Raw genomic sequence first — 16,738 nt, 5'->3', positions numbered from 1 at the left:
CAATTCCTAACTATAACGCCCCTGAAACCTTTGTTTTTTTCAGTGAATTTCAAAGGTTTTTTAAATGCCAATTCCTAGCTATAACGTGCATGAAACCTATGGTTTTTTCAGTGAATTTCAAAGGTTTTTTAAATGCTAATTCCTATCTATAACTTATCTCTGAAGATATCATGAAAAGCATTCTTTTTTAAAAGTAGGGTGCACATTAGTTTTGTGGAAAAGCATCTTTGTGATTGGTTAAGAAAAAGCAGTTTCAACGTGGAGTAGATATCATAGGATAAAATTTGCTCAGCTCAACTACACCTGCTACTTGCATTTGGAAGGCACTGTTCGAACTTAAAACAATCGTCAACTTTTAACCTGCATGTGTCGTTAAATGTTCACGAAAATCTTTACAAAAAAGTATCGTAAAGTTTAAAAAAATTGATGAACTTTTAACCTGCACGTATTGTAGAATGTTCTAGAAAGTGTGTTGATAGAATAGGTTGCACTTCTGACTTCTATGTGTTGTTGAATATTTAAAAAAACGGTTCATATGGAAAATTAAAAAGAAACCAATAGAGAAGTTTTGAAACCTAAAAGAATCAAGGAACTATTCTAATTTATTCTTTACATGTATTTATGTGTGCAGCAACAAAATTATAGACACAACAGCACTAGGAAGAGGAAGAAGCGGGGAGGGGGGGAGATGGGCAGAATGGCACACATGCACAATTAAGTACAACACACATATAGACTAACAATGGCCAAAATGAAACACACCAACAAGGAGCACAAGTCACACAACCTGCCAACATCACACCACTGAACGAGCATAGAAGTGAAAACCACGCTGCATTCATACAGGATGTGTACAAAGGCCAGTCGTTGGTGTTGTGGGATGTCTGTGACCGTGGTCATCATGGATGAGATGCCCAGCATGTGGTACATGGTCGAGTTCACTGTGTGTTATGTTGCCAAACGGCTGCTCCTCCCTCCCACGAGCCCCCACACTTTTGTACGGTGAGCTGTTGTATCTCGTGCACTCGTATGGCACGCCATTGTAATGCCTATTTGCGCATGTCCTGCTACAATCCAACAACAACATCACAGTGCCGTTTGGAGGTGGTGCATGCCACTTTACAACATTGACTGCTGCGGCTCTTGTAACAGGCCACACCAGAACACAGAGACACACTTACCGCACTTCCTGTACACGGACATGTCCGAGACACCCCGTTCCCCTTGCCGGATAGACACACCCCTGCACTGACCTGTGATCAACAGACCAGCACACGCCAGTTGTGCATGCAGGAGGATGCGTATGTAGCTACACATCCAGGCTCACTGCCAACGCTGAGGTGACAGCACACTGATGTTGCAGGGCTCGTGCCTATCATGCTAAGACAATGACCACAGGGACACACTTACTAAGATGTGGGTTTGGGGGGCATTGGCGGTCCTGGAGTTGTTGAGATGAGTCTTCTGGCCCTCATGGGTATCCCTATATCATGCTCATTGACTCTATGCCACCTGTGGGTGTTCTGGTGTGGCTCTTGGCTGTGTTCCTTTTCATGGTGCAGGTAGTTGTCCTGCTTAACGCCAGCAGAAAGCAGGTGTAAAATCCCTGGTGCTAACGTGTCTTATCGCCGGAATTTGTTTCGCATTGCAATTGGTGTGAAAGTTGTGATGTGATTTTTTTTTGTGTGCACAACAATATACGAACTGAGCAGTGTATCTCGTCAAGATCCAGCACCTGACGCACTATTCCCAATCAATATAAATACAATGAGATTTCTTAATAGATTTTGTGTGTACACTGTAAGTGCAGCCAATACCTCAGTGCAATACAATACAGGATTTTAGTATTTAGAATAAATCGCAAAGGTGCACCTCATGTCTTTTTGCATGGGAACGGCTACTCTCCATTTCATTATCAGCACTTTAACGGAAGTAAAGTTGAGATAAATCTAACACACTATTCAGAAGTTGGTGCAAACTGCAGATATCACTAGTATTCCAGCGATAAGTGCCCCAAAATTTAACACCATGGTGGACTCCATCAAATAACAGTAATAAGAACAAGAAAGAGTCACACAGCAGTTAAGAGAACAACCAAAAACATTATTAATTTTTTTTCCAAACTTTATTTTTTATAATAATAAATATATAAATGATAAACTGTTTTCAAACTTTATTTTTTTATTAACATAAATATAAACAATAAACTAATAAACAAAATGTAACAACAATAATACAAAACAACAAGGCAGAACACTCCTGTGGGAACCACGGATGTCGACGACAGACCTGGAAAATAAAAAAGATTGTTAAAAAAACAACAACATGGTATTCTCAACAAAATACCACAAGAAACAAATCACAGATATATAAAATGTATACAGCTAACAAAATTTTATAAGTTTAACTTACAAAAACTGTAAATGTTGCCGCTTTGAAATATTTACCGAATCTGAGGAATTTTTTTTGCAGAAGGCACCACGCCCACAACGTTTTTCTTCAGTGGTGAAGAAATTTTTAACTTTTTCCAAGGGGCAAACAAAGACCAATGCCACCTTCTTCATTCGCAAGATTTGCCAAAGAGTTCTGTTACGAGGGGATCCTAACAAAAAATACTCGTGCGGCACAGCAAGTATGATGAAACACCTAAGGACCCTTCATCCAAACAATCTTGCACGAGAAGAGTGCAAACAGATGAGAAACACTCCTGTTCTGTATCTGTAAAAAAGAAACACAAATAAATGTATATTAATAACTTTCAAATTTATACTATTCCATTACAAACACCTTTTATATAAAAACTGACTAAGAAACTATAGCCCTGAACCACAAGTGTGACGATCGTTAAAACACTACATGCATAGTGCATACTACTTTGAAGCAGTTCATGCCCTAAAGCCTACCTCACTAAAAGACTACATGCTAACTGACTAAATGATTACAGTACTATAAGGAGACACGCTGGGTGAGTGACAGGGTGTTTGCTAGAAGAATATGAATACTAACTAGGGAATTGAAGGTGTGAAACGCAACTGTGTAGGTGATTAGAGGACTGCATCCATACTGCATAGGCATTTAAAGCAGTCCATGTGCTAAGGCCTGGCTCACTGCATGACTACTTGGGTACTGACTGAATGATTAGAGTACAGCAAGGAGAGTGCCTAGGGAACTGCACACAATCTACATATTTCACAACTGCAATTTACTGTCAATGCCTGACTCATATAATGAAAGCATAAGCCATAACTGTCTTCTAATGCTACTAAAACTTGACAACATGACATGTTTTACAACATTTATCTGTCAGCAAATACAAGATGTTACCAAACACTTCTCTCACAGTGGTTCCCAAATGCACACAGACTCACAGTGATTCTAGATAAACAACACTATCCCTAGGAGTTTACCAAAACTAATTCACTACAGTGGAAGTGGTAAAGGAACTGCACACAATCTACATATTTCACGACTACACTTTAATGTCAATGCCTGACTAATTTAATCAACGCATAAGCAAAGACTGGCTTCTAATGCTACTAAAACTTGACAACATGACAGGTGTTAAAACAGTTATCTGTCAGTAAATACACAATGTTGCCAAATGCTTCTCTCACAATCCTTACCCAAATGCACACAGACTCACAGTGTGATTTTAGACAATCAACACTATCCTAGGACTTTACCAAAACTCATTCACTACTGTGGAAGGGGTAAGGGGACTGCACACAATCTACATATATAAGTACAGCACATCAGTGTCAAGGCATGACTCATTTAATCAACATATAAGCAAAGACTGGATTCTAATGCTACTACAACTTCACAACATGACAGATTTTAAAACAGTTATCTGTCAGCAAATACATGATGTTACCAAATGATTCTCTCACACTGATCCCAAATACACACTAACTCAGTGTGATTCTAGACAAGCACCACTATCCCTATGAGTTTACCAAGACTCATTCACTTCAGTGCAAGTGGTAAGGGAACTGCACACAATCTACATATTTCAGGACTGCACTTTTGTGTCAAAGCCTGACTCATTTAATCAAAGCATAAACAAAGACTGGCTTTTAATGCTACTAAAACTTGACAACATGACCGGTTTTAAAACAGTTATCTGTCAGCAAATACACGATATTACCAAATGCTTCTCTCACAATCCTTACCCAAATGCACACAGACTCACAGTGTGATTTTAGACAATCAACACTATCCTAGGAGTCTACCAAAACTCATTCACTAGTCTAGAAGAGTTAATGGTACTGAACACAATCTACATATTTAAGTATAGCACATCAGTGTCAAAGCATGACTCATTTAATCAACGCATAACCTACACTACAGTGCAACTGGTAAGGGAACTGCATACAATCTACATATTTCAGGACTGCACTTTTCTGTCAAAGCCTGACTCATTTAATCAAATCATAAGCCATAACTGTCTTCTAATGCTACTAAAACTTCACAACATGACAAGTTAAAACAGATATCTGTCAGCAAATACACGATGTTACCAAATGCTTCTCTCACAGTGGTTCCCAAATGCACACACTCACTGTGTGATTCTAGACAAACAACACTATCCCTTGCACTATACCAAAACACATTTCTTCATCTAGAAGTAGTACTACATTTTAGTATAGAAACATAACATAACTCATCTCACAAATTCATAAACAATGACTGGTTTCTAATTCTACCAAAATATAAAAACTGCACAGTTATCTGTTTACAAACACATGAAAAACACAAATGCTTATCACAGAATGGTTTCTACATGCACACACATTGTAGAGAAAAAAAGTACTCCCTACACTTTAGCAGGAAAAATACATTAGTCTGATTAAAATCAAAATAGTCTACATACATCCCCTCACTAAAAAATACCTCATCTTTCAAGTTCTTTTGTAGATTAAGAAGTATATCAATCACTCACCATATTTTCTTTTACAGAATCTCTGCACTGTGCACCTCTCAGCAAAAGCAAAGAATGAAAAAGTTTCCCTTTAATTTTCCACACATATACATGTAAACTTCAAATCACAATCCTTCGCACATAAACTCAAAAGCAAACACACATGGTTAAACATTTCAACCCTTTCCAACTGAAATGCATTTCAACCCTTCCCCCCAATCTGCCTTCTGCCTGTTACCATAGAAACAGGTCATGGAACACTGCACTAAGCTCACAGGTCACAAGTTCAGCACACAATGTTCCTACATAAGACAGGAAGTGTGCTTGACTTTTCAACATATCAGCTTATCATATATAATGTTCCTTACAATCTGTTTTTGTTAACCAATAACAATCATACCTTTAAAAAACAGAAAAATACACCCTACCTTTCAGTGTAGAAAGTTGTCATGCAACCAATGATTTCTTGTCGTTTTTCAAAAAATGTTGCCGTGGATCCGCGCACCCACCGTGAGAGAATCCGTGCATCCAACGCGATAGGATGCGCGCACCGTGCGCGCATTTTCCCGTGTTTTTTGTTTTTTAAAAAGGGGGCCCCAGGGGGTCCTTCTGGGACCCCCTAAGCACCTCTAGAGGGTCAAAGTATTTCCACTCTGCCCCCTTTATATGTTTTACACACTTATTCCCCTTGCATCTTCAGCCTCGCTTCTACCGAGGCAGACAATGGCCGCCAACAGTTCCTGGTTTCGAATGTAGAGAGACACTCGACAGCCAATTAGCATTCAGCGCGCGATCGGGAAGGTGCGCGCTCGATTCGGGGAGTGTGCGCGCTCGGTTCGGGGAGGGTGCGCTTACGGTGCGGGTACGGTCCGCGGATCCTCCGCGGCCATAGATATCACTAACTTTTTTACCCTAATTTTCTCAGGAACTACTGAACAGATTCACACCATATATGTAAAAGGCACGAGTCCGAACTGAGCACTACCTCTTTGCCAAATTTGGTGTCATTCCGTTCAGCGGTTCGGGCTGTAGCTGCGACAACAGATCCTATGGGAAATTGCATGGGGAAAACGCGTTTTGGGACCCCCCTTTTTTCTCGGCCCCCGCTTGACGGGTCACCGCAAAACTTTCAGGGTAGGAGCGGAGCGGAGCTGGCCAAAAGTTTGGAAAATTTCGCGAGGATTCGTCAACCGGCGCTAACGTTATTCCAAATAGAATGTTGCGGATTTCCTATGGAAAATAGATCTTAACTATAACTATCTACTGGCGACCGCCAGTAGATAATATATATATATATATATATAATCTACTGGTTCACTTATCTTCGTGAAATTTTCAAAACTAATGGGGCGCTCCGCTCAGCTCCTACCCTGAAAGTCTCGGGGTGATTCGTCAAGCGGGGGCTGAAAAAAAAGGGGGGTCCCAAAAAGCGTTTTCCCCATGCATTTTTCCATAGGACCTTTAGTCGAAGGTACAGCCCGAACGGCTGAACAGAATTACTTGAAATTTGGCAAAGAGGTAGTCCTCAGGTCAGGCATGTGCCTTTTGCATATATGGTGTCAATCTGTTCAGTAGTTCCTGAGAAAATTGCAGTTAAAAGTACATAAATATCTATTTGCGCGCACCGTGCGCGCACGGTGCTCGCACGGGGCGCGCACCAAATGTCCGCAAGCGTAATTCTGATTGGTGGTTAGATGTCAGTCAACATTCCAATCGGTCGAAATCAGGAAGTGTCGGACGCCATTTTGTGTGTGACAGTGAAAAAGAAAGGTGGAGAACGTGAAAAGGGGGCAGGGTAGAGAGTTCCTGACCCCCTAGCCTTTGTCAGGGGGTCCCTGAAGGACCCCGAAGGGTGAAAAAAACATTTTATTTTTTTTCAAAAAATCGCGGGGTAGGCGCATGGTGCGCGCACCCCCCAGCCGCCATTTTGAGTTTTAGAGGCAGAAGAGAGCTAAAAACACAAGTGGAGAATGTGAAAAGGGGGCAGGGTAGAGAGTCCCTGACACCCTATACCTTCTCAGGGGGTCCCTAAAGGACCTCGTAAATCAAAAAAAAAACATTTCGTGTAATAAAAAAAATTGCCGGTGCGCGCACAGTGCACGCACCGTGAAAAACCCTTAGAAAAAAAAAAAACATTTTAAACTGTTTATAAGTTTATAGAAGATATTAACTATGCTGTTAAACTTTATCCAAATTCAAAAAAAAAGAGCTGAGCCATTCCATATTACAGGATAAAGTCAATCTATAACTATATACATAGGTAGTTTATTGTAAAATAAATATATAAAATGTATAATAATACATACATACATTAGCATTTAAAAAACCTTACAAATTCACTAAAAAAACCATAGGTTTCACACACATTATAGTTAGAAATTAGCATTTAAAAAACCTTGCAAATTCACTAAAAATAAAAAAATCATAGGTTTCACACACGTTATAGTTAGGAATTAGCATTTAAAAAACCTTGCAAATTCACTGAAAAAACCATAGGTTTCACACACGTTATAGTTAGGAATTAGCATTTAAAAAAACCTTGCAAATTCACTGAAAAAACCATAGGTCACACACGTTATAGTTAGCTGGACATTTCACTCGTACAAAACCATTGAAATTCCCCCGTTATAGTTAGTTCAGCTAACTATAACTCGCGCGACCGCAATCCACTGCTGATGACGTCACATATTACATCACTCATGACATGGTCAGTGACATCACTCATGACATCACTGATGACATCTCAAATGACATCACTGATGACATCTCAAATGACATCATCCAGTGAATATGTGTCTTTCTGAAAAATAAATATTTTTTATATATGTATATCTAAAGGTTAATGGAAGAATAAATGGGTAAATAAGTGTCTAAATGGATGTTTTTTTTTGTAAAATTAATTGTATAACTGACTTATTAACAGTATCTTAGTGAATACAAGTATTAGTGAGTAATGTTTAAATATTTAAATATCTGTATCAGTGTCTCACTTTGTGTATAAGTGGCTGCATGGGTTGGTGAGTAGCTACATGTGTGTGTATATGGGTTTGTTAGTTTGTTTTTAGAGTATCAGTATGAGTGTCTGTATGGTTCAGTGGGGGATGTTACTTAGCGTATAGATGCATGAATGAGTGACTCACTGTTTGTATGTGTTTCGAAGACAGTATGTGAGCAGGACAGTATGAGTGGATGAGTGTGTGTATGGGTGAGTAAGAGAGTGAATGACTGTCTCAATAGTGTCTTTATGAGTAAGTCCATATGTTTTAAACTAGTATATGTGAGTATTGATGTATATAAGTGAGGATATATGAGAGTGAGAGATTGGAAGAGTTCCTGTATAAATAAGTATGTGTTTCTATAAGTGATTGTTTAAGAGAGTAAGTATGTGTACGTTTCTGTAGAAGTAAGTGTAGTGGTGTGTGTATATAGCTGTATATGCAAGTAAATGGATGTTTATTTGCATGTGTGAGTATGTGTGTGAGTAACTCTATGTATGAGTGTAGGTGTGTAACAGGATGTATAGGTGTATGAGTACATATGATGACTCAGTACATGTATGAGTGACTATATAGAAGTGTTGATGAATGAGTGGATGCGTATGTAGATTTTGGAATTACTGAATAGGTTGTTCTAACTGGTATTAGTATCGCTATAGTTTTCAAAACTTTAGTTTGTATTTTTCAATATGTGTATCAAAGTTTATATTAGGATAAGAGGAGGTCTGCCACTCTTACACAAGGATGATGTCATCAGTGATGTCATGAGTGATGTCACTGACCATGTCATGAGTGATGTAATATGTGACGTCATCAGCAGTGGATTGCGGTCGCGCGAGTTATAGTTAGCTGAACTAACTATAACGGGGGAATTTCAATGGTTTTGTACGAGTGAAATATCCAGCTAACTATAACATGTGTGAAACCTATGTTTTTTTCAGTGAATATATATATATATATATATACATATTCATTCAACCATTCCAAAAGCCAATGATGATGGAGCGGTCCAGCCTCTCGGGTCGGGCCTGTCGGAGGGCTTCAGTCCTCAAACCTTGTGTGTGTGTGTATTACATACACACACACTACTCAGGGATCCTCCTTGAGTCCTAAGCTCTTCAACATCTATGAGACGTTTTCTCATGCAGACCACACTCAGTTGGTTATCTCATTTGGGCAACACAATGAAAATGTCAATCAGCAATTTGTTGCCTGCATGAGAGAGATTTCCATCTAGATGTCCCTTAACTGTCTTCAACTAAATGGGGGCAAGACAGAGATCCTTCTGTTTGGTAAAGCTAAGCTCTATTGGATAGAGGATTGGTGACCGGTAAAACTTGGTCCCGCCCATTGCCTAGTAGAACTGCCAGGAACCTGGGCATAATTTAAGACAACCAACTGTCTGAGAGACCAGATTACCTCAGTCTGCGGTACCTGTTTTAGTACGATACGCCTCCTGAAGAAAATCTTTCTGGGGCTTCCGTTGAGCTCCCGGAAGACACTCACCTGGGCTTTAATCATCAGCCGCCTGGATTATAGCAATACCGTAATCCTCACTTCTAACGAATCCCTTCTGTAGAAATTGCAGGTTGTCTTAAATGCCGCTGCCCGTATGGTAAAAAACCTGCCTTGAAGGAGCCCGTCAGCCCCCACGCCTAGAGCCCTACATTGGCTCCCCATTCGTAAGAGACCATTGTTTAAACTGCTCTGACTGACTTATAAATCCTTGTCAGGCTCTGGCCCAAAATACCTTCAGGAGAGACTTGCTCTATACCTTTTGAACAGGAATTTACGATCTAGCAATCAATTTCTTTTATGTCCCCGGCGTATCCGCACAGCTAAACATGGTGGCCGAGCCTTTTCTTACCTTGGCCCGTACCACTGGAACAAACTTCTGTTCATCCATGCATGCACCAGTCTGTCTGGCTTTAAAGAAAACCTTAAAATCTGGTTGTTCTAATGCTTCTTCTACTACATCTACCTGCCGCTCGCACGCCGAGATGTCCCTGTGCAGATGGGTTGTGTGCAACATCAAGATCCTAAGAACATCAACAATAATATTGGTAATAGCATTTCCTAAATGCCCTTTTTGCGACTAGTCACAATTAGGAAATGCTATGTACATGCAGTTTCCGATTCGCAAAAAGAAAATCCCTATTTTTGATTTCTTATTTTGCGAATCGCAAAATGCTATTTCTACAAGGTAGAAAGTGCATTTTGCACCACCACAAATTCATTTCATACCTAGGAAAATCTGATTTTGTATTTCCTAATATCCCGAAATAGCGATTCAGACCATTAGGAAATGCAAAATCCATTGGTACATATGGGCCTTAGCAACACTGATTAATAGATAACCCCAGCGGAAGCATATAATAAACAGCATATTACACTGTGCACATCTTTCAATCATGGGAGATTTCGTCTGCAGGTCATGAATTACTAAATAGGTCGGCAATGGTAGTGGCAGTAGGGTGACAGTGGCCCGGATGAGAAAACAGTGCACATATTAAAAGACACTCAATGCCTTGACTTTGCAAATACACCTACTAGATTAGAACCTTTCAGTTGCCAATAAGTGGAGACGTTAGCCCTGTAGAGGCGTTTTCCCAAAAATGTCTTTGTCAAAACGTGGTTCACACAGTCCAAAACAACCAAAATATTGTTCAGACCATGTTAGCACTTCCTTATACAATGTCTCAGTTTCATCAAATGGTTGTGTTTTGATTTATAATCTTTCTATTAATAATGATTTTCTTCATATTACACCTCTCCCTGCATCCACCTTTGTAAACTGTTCTATCACAAGTTATAATGATAATCTCCCTACATCCTTTTCTTCACCCCATCACCCAGTTAGTTGGTACATTCTGTTCCTGGAGAATGACAGTTGGAATCTTTAGATGAGTTCTGAGGACCGTTAACAGAGAATGAACGTGAAATGTCTCTGCTCATGAGGAATAAACGTCTTACTTACTTTTAACTTGTTGCATGATCAATTCACTGATGATCTGAAACCAACCTTCCAACCCGTGGGACGACGCCCCCTGGTTCCATTATGAAACCCTAACGCACTGATGCTGGAGGGCACCTGTTTTAGGGAATCCCTACTCTGCGCCATAGATGCATACTTTGCTATCAATGCACACACACAGCCTCAACGGTTTTAGTGAAGTGGGAGACATTTAAAGTAGTGACAAGAGGGTTTGCTTGGAGCAGTCTATTGGGGCCCAACAGGAAATTAATCAAGAAATAAAGACATTTGAGGACAAACTACATGAGTTGGATAACACACAAAGTCAGGGTCCTTCGCAACAAGTGCAACTGAAGGAAACACAGGCATTGTATTATCAGGCTCTCTAAAGATTGCGGTGTTATGACTATAAGGGATACCGAACTAGAGCTCATGAAGAGGAAGAGAGACCTGACTGCCTACTAGCCTGGTTGATTAAACCAGAGACTCGGAGGTCTCCAATCACTCATATGCGTACAAACACGAACCAATCGATCCATCACCCAGAGAGCATTAACAACCTCTTCCTAGAATTATTACCAGACCCTATATGGGGCTCTCCCTCATGTCCGGCAAGTAGAACCGAGAGATTTCCTGGCACGGCTACCTCTGATTGTGCTGTACCGCAAGACAGGGAGACACTGGCCCCCTCATTACAGCCCAGGAAATTCAGATGGCGATCAAAAGCATGGCCACGGCAAGACCGCAGGCCCACACCGTTTACAGGCAGAGTTTTATTCAGCATGTGCCTCAAACTTGGCTCACCGTTTGGAGACCATGTATGGGGAATCCTTGTGAATAGGGCGACTCCCTGCCTTGGTCAGGTACACAATAGTGATTCCCCTCCTAAGACAACTGTAGAGGGGCCCTGGGGGTGGAGCTTGCCTGGGCTCAGGATGGGCGCAATGTAAGTGAACACCATTAAGCTTTCTTAAAATCCAACAAGAATCCTGGCATCCGTGTGTTAAAATCGCCCCTGCTCAGTGTCCTGGGAGTGCGCAAAGGGGGCTCCGTTGATAGATCCGCTTGTGGGACTCCACCGGCGCATCAGAGGGACAGAGAGCGGAGTAGCAAAGCGATGCCTGCCGTGGCCTCGGGGGTCCTACTACGCAACGACGCAGGGTGGAGAGCCTAGTAGCGGACGGACATCCAAAAGTCTCACCTGAACACTGCGGACTGATGGTGGGTCTGACCTCGGGACCTGGCGACATTGAGCACTGACTCAGACACCGGGCGGTGACTGGTGCTCTGGGGCGAGATACCGCAAGGCCGCCAGAGACGCCGAAAGCACTGCCCGGATCCGGTGGAGGTGTGGGGAAGACCCTACGTAGCAGAGTAGACCTGTTGCTGGCAATATCTTCCGGGAAGAGGCGGCGGAGCGTGAGCACAGGGAGCAATCTAAGAAGAGGAGCGGGAGAATCTCCGAGCTGCCTACTGTGAGTCGAGTGAGAGTTGAGCTGGTGGGTGCTGAGCGCGAAGGCCTGTCCGCCATTTAAATTGTAACTGCAAGGCGCCCTACAGCACCATCGCTGCAGAATAAGCACTGAATACTGAAGGAGGCGTAGTGAGGTGCGGAACGGGCACGGCAGTAGTGAGGCCGGTGGGAGAACGTCTGCGAAAGTGGGGGGAAAGTATTATTAATACTGTAAGAAGGGGTATGAAAAAGTGGTCCTCTACTGCTCCCCCCACCCCACAACGAGAGATTAAGATCGCACACTTGTGTCCCAGAAAGCTGTGTTACCCCCAGGTGGGGGTCAGAGGATTGGTGAGTGGAGCCTCCCTTCCCTGCGGATTGCCGGCCTCACTGGCGCCTGCGTGCCTTGGGCGGACAGCCTGGACACCATAAAAAGAGCTTGGAGTTAACCTTGGGAGGCGAAAGGAAGTAATAAACGACCCAACAACACTTGAAGGCAGGAAGGGAGACAGATAACGAAGGAGTGCAGTTGCGTCTGACGCTGGGCAGGGGCGACGAAATGGGCAAAGTGGACAAGACACAGCCCAAGCTGCAATTCGAGCAGTGCAAGTCAAGGCTGAGGAAAGCAGAGGCGGACCAGATACCTGACAAGCCAAATGAAACGGATGAGGAGGCCCCAGGCGATATATGACACATCCTAGCAGCGATGCAAAAAACCCTGGTCACCATATATGGTAAAATAGACTCACTAGCCTATTGCATGGATCGAATGACTGAGCGACTTGACAAACATGCTGAGCGTCTAGACATTGCGGAAAGGAGAGTGACGGAGGTAAAAGAAGCTCAGTCTGAAACGGTCAATGCACAGAAACAGATGGGGAGGCTTGTGAGTATTGCAAGAGAAGGCAGAGGATTTGAGGCAAGGTCTAGGGGAAACAATATTCATATTACAGGCCTTCCAGAAACCACAAATACAGGAAACATGGAGGTATTTGTGGAGCAGCTATTGATATCGCTTCTGGGCCGAGAAACCTTCTCTGCTATGTCCATAGTGGAGTGTGCACATCGCTCCCTGGGACCGAGGCCTCCTCCAGGACTGCCTCCGCGACCTATTATATCTAAACTGCTGAACTATAGGGATAGAGATGAAGCACTGAGGTAACAATAGTTATCATATGTGCAATGATAACACTTGAAAAGGGAGGAAATATTAAGTAAAATATTTCGTGCAAACTTGGTGTAAAGCATAATACAATCCTGTTATAATCAGTACTAAATGCAAAATTATAAGCTGTCACATGTACATCAAATTGTCCTAAATAATAATAAAATTATGTTTGGAAAAAAAACATTGCAGGTTTGCTGTGATTAATTTGTTGGGGCATATTTCCCTATGGAGAAACTGCCGTCACTAGACCTAAATCTTAGCATTTTCTCCAATCCTGATCCTGTCGTAAAGCGAACACCGACAGTTATATTAATGCCAAACCAAACTTTAACTCTAGCCCGATATTTGTACCCTCTATAACTTCTGTTTTCGTCTACGTCTTCGTAGTACTGATGAGTGTTAAATAATTCAGTTAATTTGTTGTTGAGCTGATTAGCCTAGCACGTATTGTATCACCCTAATTTAATGAGTATGTCTGCACAGTATCTTTCTGTATTTATTGTTTATTTTACATTCCTTAGGGTGCTAAGTTATCTTACAAACAAATTGTCATTAAAGGGTACGATGGAAGTTTTATGACTCATCTTTTCTCCTTCCGTTGTATATGTCCACTGCTTATTTAGTTAACAATTTTAATTAATGCTTAATTATTTACAGATGTTTTCACTGTTATGCACTGTGTTCATCTATTTTTGTTGATCAAAGTAGAGTCCATTGGGCAGCTCATTGACTCACCGGATTTAAGTTTTAAATGTTTTTAATGATTCCAAAACTCATATTACAGCTGCTGTATTAAAGTATGAAAATAATGTGATGAATATTCGACAGTTTAACTGTTCTCCGCATCCTTACTGGTTACCGAATTTCATGGATGTTTTTACTTGGTCTTTGCCATTTGTTGGAGAAAAAGGTAAGAGTTTTATCATTCATCACAAGCAGTGTTAATTAAATGCAATTAAATGTGCGCTCATTAAAAAAAAATGCATACAGTACATCAACTGTTGTTTTTGCATTAAAAATGCTCAGCAAATGTCTTATTTTTCTTAAAAGTGTGTTATGTTTTTATATGTCACTTGCTACTTCAGTGGATTATTATCAAATGTCTCTTTCTGGGGGTCTTTGTGTATTATTAAATATGGTTTGTACGACATACCCGGCGAGACAGGAAACTTGTAGCAGTGTAAATATCTTCAGGGCAAATAAATAACAGAGATGAGAAGAAAAGTGGCAGTAGCACATCTTGGGTGTACTGACAACAAAGCATACTGTTGCAAAGAAGCATACAGGTAAGTTAACAGGAGTCTTCTTTATTTCATCTTAACACCCTCACAGGTTCCAGTCGGCTGTGGAATGTACATGCATTCCTGCCTGGCTCGTACCAAGGGCGGGGAGGAAGGAGGGGGGTGCGGGGCGTACCAAGGTGGATTACAACACATCTCCTTACATAGGGAAGGGAAAGGGGAGGGGAGGGGAGGAGGATAACAAGGAACAAGGCTGCTATAAGGAAGCAACAGAGATAATGCAGAGTGACAATAACTCCAATACATATATAATGCAGTACTAACAGTGGAGAAGCTATGTTAAGCAATAATCTCTTGCTCATCTCGGAGCAGACGTAGGTCTTAACGATCTCCTATGAGTTGCGTTAGCATTCCCTCCCACGGGAGGGTTGACAGGGGGGGTTGGCGCCTCCCTGTGAGGGCCAATTCTGTCAATGCTCCAGGTTTGCCCATTAGTTAAGGTAACTATATTTCTTCCCGCTTTGGCTGCCTTCATGGGTTCTGAGAATCTTGTGACCTCCCTCCTACGTTGTTTAGGACGATCTATGCGGACCCAATCCCCTTCTTTGACCCTGTTTGATTTTACATGTTTATTTGCATCATACCCGACCTTTTACTTGGCTTGATGACTGGTAACCCGTTCCCTTATCTCATCACGGTTCACCTCATAGGTGTTTTGTCGTTTTCATGGAGGTGAGAGTCCGGTTTTAGGAACCCTCCCTTTAAGTGAGCTGAAGGGGGACACTCCCATGACCAGGTTCGGGCTGTACGATAGCCCCAAAGGGTGTCTTGCTAAGTGTCCTCTGCCGAAATGCCTAAAAGCCTAAAAATCTCAGCACGCTGCAAGCATTCTTTTATCATGCGATTCATGCGTTCTACCAACCCGTTGGCCCTGGGACAATATAACGCTGTCTTGTGGTGGGTGATACCCATTTCAGAGAGAAATTCAGACAAATTCTCTGAGGTGAATTGTACCCCATTATCGGTCACCAAGATATCTGGGATCCCCTCCTCAAAGAAAACGTCTCTAAGGAATGTTATCATTTCTTTCGTGCCAATCTGATGCACACACTTGTATAAAATCCACCTGGTGTGGTAGTCCACCATGACTAATACGAACCGTTCCTTCAAGGACTTTAGGTTGAGAGGACCAATAATGTCCAGGGCTAATTTGGACCATGGTTTATATGGCACCGTCACAGGAGATAGGGGAGGTTTTCTTGTTTGTTGGATCTTGTCTGAACGGCTACATTCGAGACAGTCTCTCACCGTTCTCTCCGCCATAGTATTCATCCCTGGCCACCAGTAGTCCAGTCTTATTTTATGTCAGACTGCGCCCCAGGTGGCCAGCATGGGCTAGGTCCACAATTTTCTGTCTCAGTGCTACGGGTGGAACAAATTTTTCTCCCCTGCAAACCGTCCCCTCTTGGATGTTAAGTTCCAGTTTTACATCCCAGAACTCACTCAAAGATGCGGCAACTATGCCTCTCTCATTAGGCCACCCCTTGATGATACAGTCTTTAAGGATCTTCATTTCTTCATCATTCCGTACACACTCTTCCCATTCATCTTTTTTAAGGCTAGATAACTTCAAAATTACATCATCAGTTTCAACATGAGGTGGACAGTCATCAACATCCATGGGTGGGCGAGATAAGAAATCTGCCACTACATTTTTAGAACCTGGCATGTACTTAACATTATAGTTGTACCCTTCCAGCCCCAAAATCCATCTCGCTATCCTGGGTGTGGTCTTCTCAGACACTTTGGTAGTGAACGCATACATGAGGGGTTTGTGGTCAGTTTTCACAGTGAAGGGAATGCCCCACAGAAAAAAGCGGAAGTGTTTAATGGCCCAAGCACATGCCAGCGCCTCTTTTTCCACAACGGAGTAATTGGTTTCTGCTCCTTTGAGGGCGCGAGAAGCGAACGCTACCACTTGTTCC

At 42.0% G+C, this 16,738-nt stretch overlaps 1 protein-coding gene across 10 annotated transcripts in view; it reads left to right on the top strand.

Annotated features, from left to right (window-relative positions):
- PPP3CB (protein phosphatase 3 catalytic subunit beta) overlaps positions 1 to 16,738 on the top strand; it is a 926,247-nt gene that overhangs the window by 679,872 nt on the left and 229,637 nt on the right. For all 10 annotated transcript variants that reach the window (XM_085603650.1, XM_085603649.1, XM_085603651.1 and 7 more), the window contains one exon: positions 14,297 to 14,422. In XM_085603650.1, coding sequence (XP_085459776.1) covers positions 14,297 to 14,422 — 126 coding nt within the window. The remainder of the gene's footprint in view (positions 1 to 14,296; positions 14,423 to 16,738) is intronic.

The sequence above is a fragment of the Triturus cristatus genome, chromosome 1_2 (genome assembly GCF_964204655.1).
Source record: "Triturus cristatus chromosome 1_2, aTriCri1.1, whole genome shotgun sequence".
Taxonomy (NCBI): Eukaryota; Metazoa; Chordata; class Amphibia; order Caudata; family Salamandridae; genus Triturus; species Triturus cristatus.
Note: the sequence above shows the minus strand (reverse complement) of the source record. Positions and strands in the feature narration are given on the sequence as shown.